Genomic DNA, 19077 nt, shown 5'->3' with positions numbered 1-19077 from the left:
CCGACGTAGGTAGGGCTCCGACGAGGGAGGGGGTCGGGTCCGCTAACGAGTCGAGGGAAGAAGACAAGGGGCGGAGAGGGAAACAACGTAGAGGGAGAGAACGAGCGGGAGGAGAGAGAAAGTGGGGTGGGTGGGAGGTGGGTTCCCTTTTTGAGTAAAAAGAGAACCCCCTGCGTGTTTATATAGAATAACACGGGGGGGGGCAGGATCCAACCTGGATCCGGTGAGGTCCAGCCTAAATCTAAACAATTTTTTTTATGTTTGAAGAAAAACACGGGTCTTACAAAAACACACTCACTAACAACGATCCAGTGGCCCATATGAACCCAGGTCAGAGCCTGACACCCTAAACCTATAAGCCATTTGTAGAGGCGGCGGGGGGCGGGGAGGGTTACTTCGTTACGTGAAAGAGGGTGCTTGTGTAAATTCACTCCAATTGTATTGTTACGTAACAGCAGCAAGAAAAACAACCACCGAACTCCATTTCACGGTTGGCCTGAGAACTGAATCAGCCTCTCCCTTCTCTCTCTTCCCCTTCAATGGAGGAAGCAGAGGTAAGCTGATAAAAAGCTCCCAACTTTGTCTCTCTATCCTCAGAAAGATAGAGACCCTTTTCGTATTTTCATGTTTTCTCCACTTCTTCACTCAGATTTCTATCCCTTCATTGCATTCTCTTAGGGTTGCGTTCACTTTCTCTCTCTAAGTTTTTGTAGGTGATGGTTCCTTTGCAACCCACCATTTCTGCATCACCAACGATGGATTCTCACCATCTGAGGCTTCCTCCAAGATGGGTTTCCGCAGATACCGTCCAGAGCGTCGCCAGAGAGGCGGAGGCCAGGATTCTGGTCGCTGAGCGCAAGGCGGTTCGGTTCCAGCAGGACGTGGCTGATGTGAAGGAGGAGGCTGTCACGATGCTGGTTCGGTTGAAGGGGATGATGGATTTGAAGGTGAGAGATGGTTGGTCTTCTCGGAATTGGGTTTTTTGTGCTGTTTTACTTCTACTTGGTTGCTGGGGTGCGTTTTTGGCTGATGGTGATGGAGTTGTTTGTGAGTCTTTTTGTGAAGATTGTGGATATTTCTTCTTCTTCTTCTTCTTCTTGTTTTTCATGGGTTTGTTTATGGTTGCTAATGTATTGTTGTTTGGTCTTTCTTTCATGGTATTTTGGTGTGACAGTTTCAGCTTGTGTGATGAACATAATTGTTGTTGTGAGCATTTAGGAACGTTACGCATATCTTTTTGTTTGGGTGGTGTGTTTTCTCAGAGTGGAATTTTAGTTGTGTTATTCGGGACTTGATCTGTCCGATGTTTTATTGGTATTTTCTTTATTTCTTTGTTGCTCACAGTTATCTGATGTGAAGGTTTGGTCTTGAAAGGTTTAATCTTTCTGATTGGTGATAATGTATAGGCCTGTGGATCTATCCGATATTTTATAGGTTTTTTCCTTCTTTCTTTGTTGTTCACCATCATCTGTTGTATTGCTCATAAAGGTTTGTTCTTGAGAGGTTTTGCTTCCTGGTTGTTGATAATGGATAGGGTCAAGTGTTTGTATCCTATAATCCGATGTGACAGCTTGGATGCTAATATGTTGTTCATTTTCAATCTTGGAGGATACTTCATGTGGTTTTATGATCTGATTGGTGTGACTTTGTTTTCGTGGTCTGCGTCTCTTTTGGTGTGATATTCATGTTCCTTTGGTGGAAAACTGGAAATACGTACTGGCAGCAAGTTTAATACAAATGCTTCGATTGAAGCTGCAAATAATGTATCAAGGAATGTGGACTGTGGATTTTGGATTCTGAATGCAAGTCAATAGTTGCGAGAGACAATCGTGTTGGTCAGTTCTTAATATGCTTTCATTAGAATGGGCCATGTTGGCATTTATTAATCCAGGTGTAAAAGGTTATACTGAAGACAAACCCACAATGCAGGCAAACATTGTCTCATTAGTGAATATTTGTACCATAGAATAGCTATACACCCTGTGAGATTTCAGCGGATGAGTCTCATAAGCACACTTAAGATGAAAAATAAATGATCATAAGATTTTTTTAACCTTTCTGTTTATGAATGCTAGATAAGTAATTACCTAGAGGGATCTCTTAAGGTATTATTATTGCTGTGGTTAGATGTGCCTAAAATGCTAGAATATGCAGACTCATGCCTTAAACAATGCTGAAGCCGCTGTGGCATGGTGTATGTAAGAAAACAAAGGGTTCGATAATGAACCCATAAATGCACACTTAGGTGCAGATACACAAACCCACTAAGGGGCAACCCAAAGCACATAAGGTGCTAAACCCATAAACCCACAAAGGGGTTAAGCCAAAAGGCTAAAAGAATATTTCTTTATTATGAAAAAATAGGGTAAAAACCCTTTTACAATGGAGCTAAAGCTCCCTCAAGTATTTCTTAAATACAAGGGGAAGTCCCTATTTATAACAAAAGAGGAGCCACTTGGGGGGCCCCTCCAACGACTACATTGCCCCCCCCCCCCCCCCCCCCCCCCCCCCCCCACCCAAGTGGCTCCTCTTTTGTTATAAATAGGGACTTTCCCTTGTATTTAAGAAATACTTGAGGGAGCTTTAGCTCCATTGTAAAAGGGTTTTTACCCTATTTTTCATAATAAAGAAATATTCTTTTAGCCTTTTGGCTTAACCCCTTTGTGGGTTTATGGGTTTAGCACCTTATGTGCTTTGGGTTGCCCCTTAGTGGGTTTGTGTATTTGCACCTAAGTGTGCATTTATGGGTTCATTATCAAACCCTTTGTTTTCTTACATGGTATCAGAGCGAGGTCATGATCGGGTTGTCCCTTGGTGCATCAGAAAGCGTCTCACTCAAGAAACCTTAAAGAATGGTGAAGTATTCATTGTTTTTCTTCTCTTTCTTGAAGTTTTTTGGTATGTATCCCTTTTCTTAAAGTATTATGCATTATGAAATTATTTTCTTGCATGTGCTTTCGTTATCATTATGTTTTGCACATTTAGTGTTTGTGGTACTTGAGAACCCTTACTTTTCACATATCACATTTCATTTGTTCGCATGTTCTAAAATATTTCCTTTTAAAAATTGGTAAACTTGTTTTTTTTTTCTAGATATATGATTGCTAAAAAAATGGGTCATATATCATATTTTTTAAAATTTGATGTCAATCCTATTTGAACTCGTGTATGACTTTAGGAGTTTTTTATCATTATGTTGACTTCAAGTATTAAAAGCTTGAAGTTCATATTTTCCATGTCTTTGTGCATGTGTATCCGTGCTTTTGTGCATTTGTGCATTTGTGAGAGTTCTCCTTGTGCCTTTGTGCACACTTCTTGTTTGTTAGCATTGTGTTTATACACAAACATTTTTTATATACAGAGATTTTTGCATGAATAAACATACATGGTTGTGATAAAATTCGTTTATATATGTACGAAGCTCTTAAAGAAAGTTGGGTTGAGATTGAAATTTTTAGTATATGAAGGATTATGATAATTCACATACTTCTCTACACTTCATCGATTACCCATCACATATAATAGTAATTTATGAAGAATCCTTTATATAGTGATGTTTTTCAAAATTGCCTTCGATTATACAAGATTGATGATTTTTGCATAGTTGTTTCATGATTAACTTATAAGTTAACTTATAAAATTATATATGTTTTCTTGCTAAATGAGTATTATTGGTCTTTGCTTAATACTTTTGACTCTCATATGAAACCTAATTTGTTTTGAGGTTCTCTCTTGTTTGTGTGTCTTAGTGCACTTTTTGCGAAAAATTGATATATGAATTTGGTAATTCTTGAATATGAATTTCTCACATTTGAATTAAGTCTTTGTCTTTCTTTTTTGTATGAACCTAAGTAGTTCTTGTTAATGATAACTATTTGTGAGAATTCCGCGATCCTTGTGAAAAGAAGGATTGTAAAGGTCCTTCAATGTTTTTGGTGTATTTAAAGAATCTTGAAATTTTTTTGTAGTATGTTGTATGAACCATTGAGAAAGATCTTTTAAAAGAACTTCCCACATTATATAGAATCTTAATATGCATTATTTAAAATTTCATATTGTATTTATTGCATAATAAGATCTTTTGGTATAAAAGATTTTATTAGTTTGGATTTTCTTCTAAATGGTGCAAGTTTATAAACTTGTTTGTTTGTATTTTTTCACATAAGATTTCCAAACCTCTTGATTGTATCACTTCTATTAAAGGATGCCTACGTTGGTCGTAATATGTTCTCATTTTCTTGCATTGAGTTATACTTATTTAGCATATAATTGCATAATTAAAGCTTGAGAGTCTCAAGCTCTCCTCTTTCTTCGAATATATTTCGTTACATGCCTTTGGGCATGTTTGCACTATTTTACGCCTTTGTGCGTATTTGTTCAAGTGTAGCTTGAGTGCCTTCGTGCACATCTTTTGTGAAAGCATTAATGCTTGTTTGAATACTCTTTAAAGAGACTTTTATATTTTAGTGCCTTTCTCAAGGTTTGTGTATGTATTGGACTTGGCTATTGACTCTTTTATTTGTCCATTATAGGACATTGTAAGTGATTATAACACTTTTTATGTTTCCACATATCTCATTACAATCAAAGAATATTAAAGCTTGGTTTTACTCTTGATTATCCCAAAAATGGTTCTTTCACATAAGCATTGCGTATTAAAAAAGAATATTGTTTTTTAAAGAGTATTGTTGTCCATCACAAGTTGTTATATGATGCATCAGTCTTTTATGGCCTTGTTATTGTTATATCAGAGATGTTTGTTAAGGTGAGTTATGTGCACCTCGTGTTATGTCATTTTAGATTGTCAACTTGTAGTTTGACTCTAAATGATTTGTTATGTGATCTCTGATTATGAGTGTGTCACTCGTTTGTTTTTTGGCCGTTGATTTTATGTATGCTTTTAATTATGTATACCTGTGATGGATGTCTAAGGTTTGAAACCATAGTGTTTTGAGGTATATTGAAAAATTGATGTTGTTTAATTGTATTTCCATTACAAGCTTTCTTACCTCAAGTGTTTTATCCTTTTTATGCCCCTTATCTAAGTGTCATCTTAGGTAGACAAGAAATGTTGTTCACACCTTCGTGTGTGTTTTTAGCCCATTGTTAACTTTATACTCTTGTTCTAGTAGCTGAACACACTTGTTTTGAGTGTCATTATATGTAGACAAGGCTTGCTGTTTCACACCATTGTGTGTGATGTTAGCCCATGGTTGACTTTTTTGTCCTTGTTCTAATCGCTGATGCACTCATTTCAAGTGTCATTTTATGTAGACAAGAGATGTTTACTCACACCTTCGTGTGTGTTTTAGCTCATGGTTGGCTTTGTACTCTTGTTCTAGTAGCTGAACATACTTGATTTTGAGTGTCATTATATGTAGACAAGAGATGTTTATTCACATTTTTATGTGTTTTTAGCCCATGATTGGTTTTTGTACTCTTGTTCTAGTCGCTGATACACTCATTTCAAATATTATTATATGTAGACAAGAGGTGTTTATACACACCTTTGTGTGTGTCTTTGGCCTTTTGGTGACATTATATTTATGTTCTTGTTCTAGTCGCTTATACACTTGATTTGTGGGTTTTGGAGGTTTAATAAGGTGATTGCTTGTAGTGGATGAACTATTGTTGAGACTTGTAAAATTCCATATTTATGAAAACTTGAAATTTGGATGTTGATATGAGATTTTCTAACTCATGTTCATTTTATAGCACAATTGTTACGTGCACATGATTTTCGAATCAAAGAATATATATTTTTTGTTTTTGACTATTTTTTGTCTCATAAGTGGACGTAAAACTTTTGAACTCTTGTGTTTATACACTTAGTTATGGTTCATACATTCTCTTTTATCATATGCTCTTGAGCATTTTTTTTATGAAATCTCCTTTAAGAGAATTGCACTATTCAATAACACTTGTTTTTTTCTCTCATCTTGCAAGCTTAAGTAATATACTTGATTAAAGTATGATTGGAGCATGTTCATTAATGACTCTTTTAGTGTTGATTCATTTGATTACATAATATCGTATGCATATGCTCATAATGGCCTTTTTTTTTAAGCCCTCACTCAACAAAGATTCATATATTTTTTGTGTTGCCTCTTTGAAGGCTCTTTATGTTGTCCCTCCGTAGACTATTTCGATATTTCCCATTGTGGGTTCTTGATTGTCCATTATTGGATCGTGTGAATGTATTAAGCATTCTTATTATACATTTCCGCATACATTTTAAAATTTTCTCCTTTTACCTATTTTCAAGTATATGACTTTGAAAGTTGGTCTTCTAAAAACATTTTGCATGCATAAGTAATTATCTTGTCCTGGTAGATCCTGTGCTTTATTATGCTTTTATTAAAATGCATAGAATATCTTTTTGCATCATTGTTTTTTGATGAATCATATGATATGGTCTTGTTGATTCATTTTGTTTGGAATATTCTACTTGATTAAAGTGCAAAGATATTTTTTACTTGGATCTTTTTTTTGGTTTGTTCTATAGGATCTTTAAGATGAGATAGAAAGAAATACCTTGGATAGATCATGGAAGGTGCTCACCATTAAAGACAATTGGAGGAAGACATTTACAAATTTCAATGGCATTCTTACAGAAGACTCTTGAAGCCTTGAGATTCTGCCTCTTGTATTCTTCAATCTTTTTGTTTTCCCACACAAAGTTTGAGGGGGGGGGGTGTTAAAATGTAACCTTTCATAAATATACATATATACTATGTATATATGTACATCTCTCTCTCTCTATATATATATATATATTGCTATATCATTGTAAAACCCGACAAGGGTATTTTTGTCTTTTTACCTTTTACACATATTTCAATTGAAATATGGTTGTATTTTTACATTTCTTTTTCGTTTCTTTTTTTTCCAGTTATTTCTCTTTGTTATTTTGTCTTTTTGTAATGTGACCATTGGAGGGGCTCCAACGACCACATTGGAGCCCCTCCAAGTGGATACAAAAAGACAAAATAAAAAAGAGAAATAAAGGAAAAAAAGAAAAGAAAAAGAAATGTAAAAATACAACCATATTTCAATTGAAATACGTGTAAAAGGTAAAAAGACAAAAATACCCTTGTCGGGTTTTACAATGATATATATATATATATATATATATATATATAGAGAGAGAGAGAGAGAGAGAGAGAGAGAGAGAGAGAGAGAGAGAGAGAGAGAGAGAGAGAGAGAGAGATGTACATATATACATAGTGTATATGTATATATATGAAGGGTTACATTTTAACAGTGTAGACAGGAAATTCACATTCGTAATATTTCTTGCAAAACACTGAAACATATTCCTATCTGTAATGTACCTTGAGGAGGGACACTCTTTCAGTTTGTCTAGGAATGAAAGCAAGTGCAGAAAATAGCTTTATATGTTTAACTGATTAACACGAGCCAGCCAGCTTCTTGAGTCACCATTCTTCATGTTGTACATCTTAATAGTATGAGTAAAATGTATAGTAGAGACTAACATGCCTCCATGATGAGCTAAGAATGACAAAGGGATGATGTATATGCGATGAAGCATGCTGGTCTAAGTATGATGTCTGGAAGCAATTTATGAAGCCTGCGCTCTGAAGAACTTTGGACAATTCTAATTGTATATTCATATTGAAGTTATATGTTATCAACCATGTTTGCTGTCTTTTCAATGGATCAGAGGGACCTCTATGGATAAGAGATGATGATCTAACTCTGGGGAGGCCTATACATGTCACTATACATTGTTGTAGCATTGCAATATGAGCTTTGTCTTGCGTAATCCTTTTTTGCTTCACAGTTATGGAATCTGTTTGATTTGCTACTTATCCAGCCATGGTACATGCCTCAGCTTGATCCACTTATCATTTGGATTTGTTGCCCATCTGATTATTAGGTTGGCCTGTGCTTGAATACATAGTTTGTAACTTTGGTTCCATCTCTGTTGCTGTATTTTTTACAGACATTGTGCCTGATAAGTTTTCTAGGCTTCTAGATTCCTTTTCTTCTTAACACTTATTGACCGAGTAAATTGTTGTTAATTTGGTGTACATTTTGAGCTAGCTTTATTTTCTAGAGTTTGCATGGTGGCTAAAGTGTGCCCAATCTTTCTATTATTATGTTGTTAATTCTTAATGCATGTGCTTTTTCATTCTTATCTATTATTTTAGCGAAAGTCAGCTGTATCTCTAGAGATTCTGTAGAATTTTGGTTTATTGTGGTAATACTGAAGAGTGAACTTTTCATTTGGATATGATTAGGAGTTTCTATTGTTGGTGATTGGGTAATGATTAGTCTTATAAGTCAAAAAGGAAGATTTTGTATAGTTTCCATTTTCTTGTTATTCTTTATTCTATTGCAAGATTGCTTACTGCAGCTGGTAAGAGTCTTGCTTCAACTTAGTTAATAACATGAGAGCTTATTACTTGAGTTTCAATATGGTTCTGCGTAAATATTTTTTGTGATAATTTGCACAAAGCATGATTATGTAGATCATTGTGTTTTCAGATTGCTGAACCAGAAAAATTATCATTAGTTCAAAGCAGAAGGATTAAGGAGCTTGAATCTCAGCTCATGGTAGCAGAAGACACAATCAAGAACCTTAGATCTGAGTTGAGGACAGCCTCAGGAGAGTCTGACAAGAGAAATGACATGTTAGAGGCATTAGATGAACGGATTTTAAAAGAGGTAACCCCTTTCTTTCAAGCTGCATGTAATGGAGGCAACTATAAATCATTAGATTCTGTTCCTTCCCAATGTGAACCACTGGTGCATTCTGAAGTCAAGGCCATGGACATGAATTCAAGATCTTCAGGATTGCAGAGCGTTCCAGTGAATAATGCATCTATCGAGAACTTTAATGCACATAACCCAGACTTAGCCTCAATAATTATGAGACATAAAGAAACAGAATCCTATAAGAATGGGTGTACTCAACAGATTCATGCATTTGAACAGAACTTACTTGTTGAACGTTGGCCTCATCCTGAAAGAAATAGTAACAAGTTCTCCTTTGTGGAGAATGAGTTTGATGAAACTAGTGCAAGAGAACAACCTTTTGCTATTCCATCTGGCATGAACAAACACAATGACACAGGAAACAAGGATGCAAATCTAACATGTCCCAAGAATATGGTCCATGTTGATAGCAACACTGACAAGAGACAAGCTGATAAGTCATTTAAGAGTTTTTCTTCAAGGAGAAGAAAGATTCTCTGTCAGAATAGCAAGGTTAACAAGGCGAATCCTTTTGATCAACTCTTGATTGATGATCTTTGCTATAGTAAACCATTTTCTCAAACCATACCAAGTGCTAATATGACTGCAACAGATGAAAATATTTTGACAAACATTACAGAAGAGTTTGATAATAACTCCGAGTCTAATTTACAATCGATATCTGCTGAAAGTAATAAAAAAACCCCTAAAGTCTGTAACGAGCATGTGGGAGTTCTGTCAGGTGATGACTACTGTGGGAGCATGGGCAAGATTAAGGTTATGCAATTGGATAATCTGACCACGTCCGTTGACTGCTTTGATTCTAAATTTCTTACAAAGACGGATAAAGTTCTGGAAGAACATACCTCTAGATGTCCTGCTATTGGTTCCCAAAGTGGTGGAAGTGTTGAATGTGAAAATAACAGTGTAGAGAACCCAGTGGTTGAAACTGGAGATATTCACAGCAATGCACAAGAACAGGAAATTAGTAATGATATAGCATCCAACAAGCAAGATTCTGAAGTTGCAAATGGTCTAGGTGTTGCTGTTACGAAAGAGAGCTTCAATACTTCTGATGCTTTATTACAGAATTCTGATGTGAATGAAAAACATGAATCTGTTACTGCTCCTGTCCAACCTGTGAATGATAAGCTTCTGAAGTATACTTTTCATAGGAAACGTAAGAGGGGAGTTTTTTGTAACAAGACTGAAAGTATTGTTGAGGAGAAGAAGCCATGTTCAAAGAAGAGGACAGCCAGAAGACGCCGTATCATGCACAAGCCATGTAACTCTGGCACAGTGATGGAGTCATCTAGGGACAGCAGGCGATTGGTACAGGTTGCTCGTCAGGTTAGTGAATTTCTTTTTTCTTGAATATATTAGCTATTGTGCAGTTCGCTAGGTTTTCTTCCTTTGTTGTTTATTTCAACCACGTAATTGTGAAGTGGTGTATGTTATGTTGCTAGATTTTTTAATGGTTACAATGGCATGTGCCCATTATATGCAAAGGTAATTGTAAGTTGCTAGTTTCCTGCTATCTTTAATTGGTAGCTAAGAATTATGCTGGGTAGTACTATTAGTTGATATAATATGGGATTATCACTAGCTTAGCTGCCTTAAAAAGAGACACTGCACACCTTAGAGATGGGCTTTAGATGTGTAAAATCCAAAATGCAACATTGAGAATTTGAAGATCAGCATTATAATTTGGGTACCAATGTTTTTAAGAATGAAAATTCAAATGTACTGATCATAAATCTGGATCCGTTACATATGTTGCCAGGAACAAGATCCCCAGATCCATCTTCAGGCATGAGTCATGGTCCTGACTGTGCGTAGGGCACAAGGATCAAGTTAGATTTGGATGGATGAGAAATATGCAATATTCAATCACATGGAAGCTTTTGAATTTTTGAGAGCTTTGCAAATAAACATTTGGATATTGAGATTTTAACAATGAAAATTAGGAATTAGAGTAATAGTAAGTCTAGAAAAGAGGATTGATGGGTTTCATCAGTCCACAACAAATGTTAATTGTCAAGCAAAGTAGCATCCACTAAGAATGGGTAAAAAAAAGGTTGTATGTTAGAGGAGTAGGTATAGCATGCCCTTAACAGATTTGCTTGCTAGTGGATGCCATGTCATTGAATGTTTCAAAACTCTCCCTATCTTGCTTTCCCTTTGGGATTATAATATGAGCTTTAAGATATAATTGTATTATTTTCATGGTCTTTGAGATGACATTGATACTGAATCCATTGACTCTTCATAATTTTCAGTAGACAAATAAGAAATTGCATTATGATGGATATGAATTCTTAGATCTAGACGATGTTCAACCAAAGATCAGCTCTGTATAGGAAAGCTATCCCTTAAAGTTTCCTATACTCCTATCCCTTAAGACTCATTAATTTGTTACTTATGAAAATTTTAGTTCTCAATCAAGGAGAAGAAAATGGCCATCCTTCCTAAATCTTTGTGTTGGGGTCATTGTGATTATGAACAAATTTAAATCATCTTCCCTCATCCCTGGCCCTCTCTCTATATACACGCGTGCATGTAAGCACACACACATATACACACACAGACATCCTATATAATAATTTAAACACTTGATCAACATATGTTTTCCTATCTCTGTATGTTAGCGGTCATTTTGATTTCCAACAAATATGAATTTTCTATTGCTATGTCACTTGTATCTCGTTCTCCCTTCTCTATAGAAAGACTTGCTATGTTAGGACTCTGTATATCAGTCATTTGTATATTTAATCTCCCCTTCCTAAATTGTCTCTGTCTTCATGTCAGATGTCATTGCGGTTTTCAATAACCTATTTGTCATTCTCCCTAATTCCCTAACAAATAGTAGTACATTTTTAAATTTACTTGCTAAATTAGTATATATCCCTATATGGTGACGCTTGTAATAATTAATTAAATGTATGCTTTTCTTTTATATGAGAAGAGTGTGTCTATGTTACAAATATTGCCAATATTTTGAAAATATCATGAATTTAACAGGATACAATGGCCATTATTTTGCTATTCAAAATGTGCTATTTAAAAAAAATCCTATTTCAGAAAACCACATTTTCAACTTGTTAGTATCACACTGAAAACGTCGTTTTTCAAAATTTTTGTGTTATTTATATGTTTACTATATAGTTATATATACATATTTATATATTATATATTTTATATTTTTCACGTACCAATATTTCCTGAGAAAAACCAGATTTTTTTAAATATTGCAAGATTTTCACTTGGTGGGATTTTCTCAAGAATGAGATTATATATATATAGGTACTTTGTATTTTGGCTGCTTTAGATCTAACTGCTATTGGGGTATAAAGCTTCAAATGGTGCCATTAGAAAAATGTTAAATATGCACCGTTCTCTTACCTACTGGTGAATCAAGGAAAGTTACAGGTATAGGTTACACCCAGCGGTATTTGGTCAAGTTTTTTTTTTTGTATTCAAGTGACCCTAGTCAAGTACAAGTCAAAATCATTCCTGAGATCTAAATCAGACAGAGGTAGGTCTAGGTCAAGCACATGTGAGTTCAGATTGGGCATAAGTCAGACTTATATGAATTGATCTAGGATTTGATTAAGACCTGGGTTATCCATAGTTGGGTTCTGGGGTTATTTATAGTTGGGTTCAAGTCGAATCCATTCCTTGATGGGAATGAGATGGATCAAGGTTGTGTAGGTTGCTCTAGATTTTGTTCAAGTCAACCCACGAGTTCTAACAGGTTTATTTTTTTTGGAACCTATCGTGACAGTATTTGGCCTCCTGAGAAGATGTGTTCAGTAATACTTCTTCCCTTTTTTGATTAATCAGATCTTCTATCATTTCCATTGTATTTCTTTAGTGCTTCAACACAACATGATTATTCCATGCCCAATTTAAGGATGACAGGATTGAAACTCATGATATTTTATACCCAAAACAAGTGCATATAGCTTTTTGAACCAAGCTCTTTGGCCAAATAACCCTCTCTTTGCCTTGGTTTTTGGGAGATAGGTTTTGGAGGGAAAATCTACTTTATGACATTTTTTAGTCCAACATTGAACTTTTTTGAGAAACACATCGGGTTTAAAATGTGTAGGGTTGACTTAGAGGGCAAGGCCCTCAAGGGGCTTGTCAATTGGATTTTGGACTTTAGGTTTGGACTTGAATTTGGATTTGGATTTGACTTTGGCTTTGGACTTGAACTTGAATTTGAATTTGGCTTTGGCTTTAGACTTGGATTTGGATTCTGCTCGTCCCGACTCGGTTCGGTTCGGTCCAGTCTTGGTTTGACATTGACAAATCTTTTTAACACTTATTTTGGACAATTTTATACCTCATAAAATCCTCTTAAAAAACTTTTATTTTTAAAAATATTTTGGTGGTTGACCAAGGTAGTAAAAGATCATTTGCGACCTTATTGGGGGGCGACACCTAGCCTTAACGACTAGCCTCAACGTCCCTGGATATGTTGGTATGTTGATGGGCACATGCAACCCATTGTGGGCGGCCGTTTGGTCCTTAATGGGTGCATGCTACCTGTTTGGAACTTAATGGGTGCGTGCCAACCGTTTAGCTTTTATGGACTTATGCAAACGGTCCCGTTTTGTTGTGGTCTATATAAATCCCAATTGCCTCAGGTCAAGCTATCAGCGGGTTGAGCCTTTCTCTACTCTCTCTTCTCGTGCTGTCTCTCTATCATTTCCCGTAAAGTTGTTCAGGATACCCGTCTCGTGGTGGCTAGTCTACTTAGTGCTAGAAGTGACTGGTATTGCGCATGAGGTGCAGGCTTGGTTATATCCCTGAAGCAAGATTTTATTCAACCCTACTCACCTAGGTTCAACCCTAGTGGGCAACTGTTGCTTTTAAGAAAGTGTGATTGTTGCACACCTCCAAGCTTCGGTCCCACCGATTACTACAGAGAAATTCCAAATTTCCAACAATTTAAAAGCGACATCTTAGCTCAATGACATCAACGATGAAGGTCGAAAACCAGGAAATTCCTAAGCTCTCCCAGTTTGATGGGACCAATTTCAAGCGATGACAAAATAAAGTAATGATTTTCCTTACCTTAGTTGTCAAAAGCGCTAGTCGGAAGACACCTTAAAGGACTAGTTGGGGCCTAGGCGGGACAAAAAAAAAAAAAATAAAACATCAAGAAAAACAAAAATATTACAATAAATAGTTAAATTTAGTAAGAAACATAATGATTGTAACTAGGGATGAAATGTGTAATTCAGTGTTACATGTTACAAAATTCATGAAATGACATAATATTAAACATACACCAAAATTTGGAGCACACCATCCGATTACTTATATACATACATACATACGTACGTATATATAGATAGATAGATAAAGAGAAGAAGAGAGAGAGAGAATGGGGATTATTCTGCCATTGTTTCGTTAGGTCACTGTTAGGACCCTCCAAAATTCATAGTTTTTAGATGTTTTATACTGGTTTTGAACCGTTAGGATGTGTTTATGATTGTTGAGTGGAGAACATGTAATTGATTAGGCATCTTTATCAAGGTTGTCCGTATCGTACAATAAGGTATGATACATATCGTTACTTTTGGGGTTTATGATATGATACACACTTGTATCGCGATACGAGTGTGTATCGTACCCGTATCTGGTGTATCATACGATACACCCTTGTATCGTGTCTTATCATATGCCTTCGGCGCACTTTTAAAAGGCCAAAAATTATTTTTTATTTTGGGTTTTACCTTTTGAGGGCCAATTTCTCCATTTGTCTAGAGGCCATTAGAGTGCATTTCTACTGTTTTTTCACCCAAATAAGTGGGTTAAGGTAAAAAAATGCATTTTTACCATTTTTTCACTCAAGAAAATGGGTTATGGTAAAAAATCTTTATTATAAGTAAAATTACAAAGCTACTTTCTAATTTTTTTTGCCTCAGGGGGTTCTTGCGAAAATTAAAGATTTATATAAAGGTAGAAATCAGGCTCCACACTCCTCTAACAAAGATGACATTAGATGATCCGGCGTGGCAATGGGGCACTCAAGTAATGAATGAAAACCGATTAAAAATCAAGTGTAACTATTACCATAATAATTTTGTTTTAGTATGGAAGTATGAGTTTTGTGGCATGTTCTTAATTGCAAGATATTTAATATTTTGCATTGTTCTTGTGAGATAGTTGATGTTTGATGATGTCTTATGCATCTCATAGAGACATAAATGCTTCATATGTGATTTTATGATTGTATTTTGTGCAATTCATCATTATTTGATGTGATGATTTTTTTTAGATTTTTTATTTTTTTTTTCTGATTTTTCTTGATTTTTTTGGATTTTTAAAAATTATTTATTAAAAATTTACGATACGATACAATACTATACAGTGTTACTATTGGCACGATCGATACGACTAATGATATGCTACTTACAACCTTGATATTTATGCTCAGATGTATATTTTAAAGAGGTAAAAAAATCATCGGATGATATCTTACTAAAATTTCATGATAAAATGTTCACATTTTTTACATCATATCAATTTGAAACAAAGCTTGTTTATCAATAAATAAGTATTGATAAACACATCTAATAGTTCAAATTGAGCATAAAACACTTAAAACTTCGATATTTGGAGGGCCTTAACAGTGACGTAAAGAAAAAGGGGATAGGATGAACCCCGTTCTCTCTCTCTCTCACACACACACACACACACACACACATATATATATATATATATATATATATATATATATATATATATATATAGAGAGAGAGAGAGAGAGAGAGAGAGAGAGAGAGAGAGATGAAAAAACAGATTTTATACGTGTGTCAAAAAGACATGCATACATGTAAACAACAAAAATAAAAAAGAAGAAAAAAAAATAAAAAGGGAGAAAAAGGAAGCAAAAAAAAGAGTGGAGGGACAAGAGGAGGAAGAAGAAAAAAGAAAAAAAAAGAAAAAGAAAAGGAAAAAGAAAGAAGAAGAGAAAGAGGAAAAAAAAGAAGAAGTCAGAGGGGTGAAAGGAGGAAGAAAAAAAAGATAAGGTAAAAAAAAATGAGGTAAAAAGGAAAAACAAAAGAAGAAAAAAAGGATAGAACAAAAAAAAAGCTTTTAGGGCGGGAAGAAGAAGAAAAAGAAAAAAAGGAGATAAAAATTAAAAAAACATAACAATTATGTTGGCCATCCTAGGCGGGGACAACCTAGGTCAAAAAATAGGACCCTACCGCTTAGACCCATAAGTCTAGGCGGTATCCCTACTCCTAGGCGGAGCCTAGGTGCAATTTTTGACAACTAAGTTTCTTACCATGGCTAAGGTGTTGTACGTGCTGACTGAACCCTGTCTTCCAAAATGAGAAGAAACTATTGTTGAGAACAGGAAGGGTCGCAAGTGGAAGGAAGATGACTGTGTGTCGAGGGCACATTCTGAATGTCCTATCCAACCCGTTGTTCAATCTTTACTTAGAAGTGGACTCTTTGCAAAAGCTTTGGAAAGCTCTTCAAAATAAATACAACACGGAGGACGTGGGTAACCGTAAGTTTCTTGTTAGCAAATATGTGGATTAAAATTTTTTTTATGACAAAACCACTTCTACCTCAAGTTAATGAAATGTAATTGTTGGCTTACTAACTTAAGGTAGAAGGCATGAACCTTGATGCGTCCTTCCAAGTGGCTGCGATAATTGATAAACTACCCAATTTATGAAAAAACTACCATAATATGTTAAAACATAAAAATGAGGAATTTCTCTTTGGAGCAACTTCTTTCTCATCTTCGAATTGAATAAGCAACTCGTCAGAGAGAAGAAAGAGAAAGTTAACGTTGGCACCAAAGTGAATATGATGGATTGTAAGCCAAAGTTCAAGCCCGGTTTGAAGTCTAAAAATAAGAAACCCAAATATTTTAAGAAATCTAAACGTGAGATTATTCCCTGCTATGTATGTGGCAAACCAGGGCACTATGCGAGATAGTGTCGTCATTGCAAGAGACAAGGCATCAAGGCAGAAGTTCCCGAAGAGAACCTAGTGGATATAGTAAGTTCTATTTTTATCGTTCAAATGGACTATAGAAGCTAAATTTAGAGAAGATCTACCTTTCAAAGATATGCAAATTCTTTTTTTTCTCGCTACTTTTTAAGAACCCGTATCCAAAAAACTTGTTTTAGAACATGAAAATCTAGAAATTAGAAAAAGTAAGATAATCGAAAACCAAAGGATTTTGGAACAAATTTTCATCTCTACATGATTGATAGAGATCCATTAACCTTTTTTGAAGCTATGTTCTCACCTGATGCTGCATCTTAGAAAAAAACTATTCAAAGTGAAATTGATTTTATTCTTGAAAATAAAACATGGATTTTAGCAGAATTACCAATTGGTTTTAAATTGCTTAGTTGTAAATGGAATTTCAAAAGAAAATTTAGAGCCGATGGATCAATTGCTAAATTTAAAGCGAGATTAGTAGCAAAAGGTTTTAAACAAAAATCTGGGATTGATTATTTTGACATATATGTTCTAGTCTTTAGAATTACTTCAATTGGAGTTTTTATAGCCTTAGCTTTAATCTTCAAGCTTGAAATTCTTAAAATGGATGTTAAAACTATTTTTCTAAATGACAATTTAGAAGAAGAGATTTATATGGAACAACCTGAAAGTTTTGTAGTTCCTAATCAAGAAAACAAAGTTTGCAAACAACTTAAGTTTTTATACGGATTGAAACAAGCTAAAAAACAATGACATTTTACCAAGTGATTTTTAGCTATGGATTTAACACCCTTTAATATGAAAAATGTATTTATATTAGGGTTGATCATCATAATTTGTTTATATGTAGATGATATGTTGATACTTAGCAATAATATAGAATGCATAAATGACACCAATAAATTCTTGTCATTTAATTTTGATATGAAAGATATGGGGCTTGTTGATATGATTCTTCAAATCAAACTTGTTAGACATGAGCATGGTTATGATTTGACTCAATCACATTATATTGAAAAGTTGCTTACAAAATTTAATTGTTTTGATTGCAAGGTTGTTGACATTTTGTTTGATCCCAATGTTAAATTATCTAAATACATTGGAAGATGCATTTTCCAACTTGAATATGCTAGTATTATTGGTAGTCTTATTTATGCTATGAATGAAACTAGACTTGACATTTTGCATAAACAAACTAGGCATATATACTAGTAATTCGGGACATGAGTATTGTGATGCAATCTTAAGGGTCCTGAAGTATCTTAAGGGGACATTGGATTATGAGTTATTCTATATGAGGAAACCCGCTAACCTTGAGGCATATAATGATGCAAATTGGAATTCAGATATGGATGATTTTATATCCACAAGTGGATGAGTCTTTACCCTTAGATCTAGGTCCATATCCTGGGCATTTAAGAAGCAAATCATCATAACCCAATCCACTATGGAGGTTGAGCTTATAGCACTAACATCTACTAGTATGGAAGTCAATTGGCTGATGAATCTCTTAATTGAGATTCCATTGTGTAGCAAACCCTTGCCTCCTATAATGGTTCACTGTGATAGCCAAGTTGCTATATATAAAGCATGAAACAATATATACAATGAAAAATCTAGACATATCTGTCCAAAGCATAATATTGTGAATAATTTACTCAAACAAAGAGTAATTTAAGTAGAATATGAGAAATTTTGCCAAAATTTGGTAGATCCACTTGCGAAAGGCCTTTCATGAAAAATCATTAAAAATCATATAAGAGAATGTGATTAAAACCTAGTAAAGAAATTACCCGTAATGGAAACCCAACCAAGTTAGTTGGGCCGATTGAGTTCTTAGTTCAATGGGAAAAACAAGTCACTGGAGTAATTTGGTGAACACTAAAGAATATATGAAGATAGAGAGTATCTTCATGTCCCATTTTGATGTAAATGCTCAAAAACCTGTGATATGCTGACGAGTCTCATTACTCTTAATGGGATCTGTAGGCAAAAATTGACTAAAGTGGTTTAAGCAGGTTTTCACTTTTGACAGACTTGCCTATATGAGTGTGAAGGTGTGGGTCACCTTCTATGAGATTGAAGTGTCTCTAGAGCACTCATGAAGTGGGATACTATATAGGACTCTAAAATATATGTAGCTTTTATATATTGATGACACATATGATTACCTGAAAGGAATCTACATGCAAATGAGCCTAGAAAGTCTACAATAGAGACCAAGTTCAAAGCTTAGCTACTTAGTTTTTGAGACTGTCTGAATCTTGTTCACACTAAGTGAAGGTTCAAACTCAAAAGTACTTTCATTTGTGCATATGACTTCCACAAACAACTTCATGTTTTTTGTGTTATAATTTTGACCCACGTGAGGGA

At 34.9% G+C, this 19077-nt stretch overlaps 1 protein-coding gene across 1 annotated transcript in view; it reads left to right on the top strand.

The window, feature by feature from the left end:
• Nucleotides 1-475: 475 nt before the first annotated feature.
• Nucleotides 476-19077, top strand: part of LOC149837531 (uncharacterized) — a 33110-nt gene continuing 14508 nt past the window's right edge. The window contains exons 1-3 of the mRNA XM_090007411.1: nucleotides 476-554; nucleotides 714-947; nucleotides 8512-10071. Of these exons, the coding sequence (XP_089863537.1) occupies nucleotides 540-554; nucleotides 714-947; nucleotides 8512-10071 (1809 nt within the window). The 5' untranslated portion in view covers nucleotides 476-539. The remainder of the gene's footprint in view (nucleotides 555-713; nucleotides 948-8511; nucleotides 10072-19077) is intronic.

This window comes from Nuphar pumila, chromosome 5, assembly GCF_984573655.1.
Source record: "Nuphar pumila chromosome 5, dmNupPumi1.hap1.1, whole genome shotgun sequence".
NCBI lineage: Eukaryota > Viridiplantae > Streptophyta > Magnoliopsida > Nymphaeales > Nymphaeaceae > Nuphar > Nuphar pumila.
This window is presented reverse-complemented; position numbering and strand designations above follow the sequence as displayed.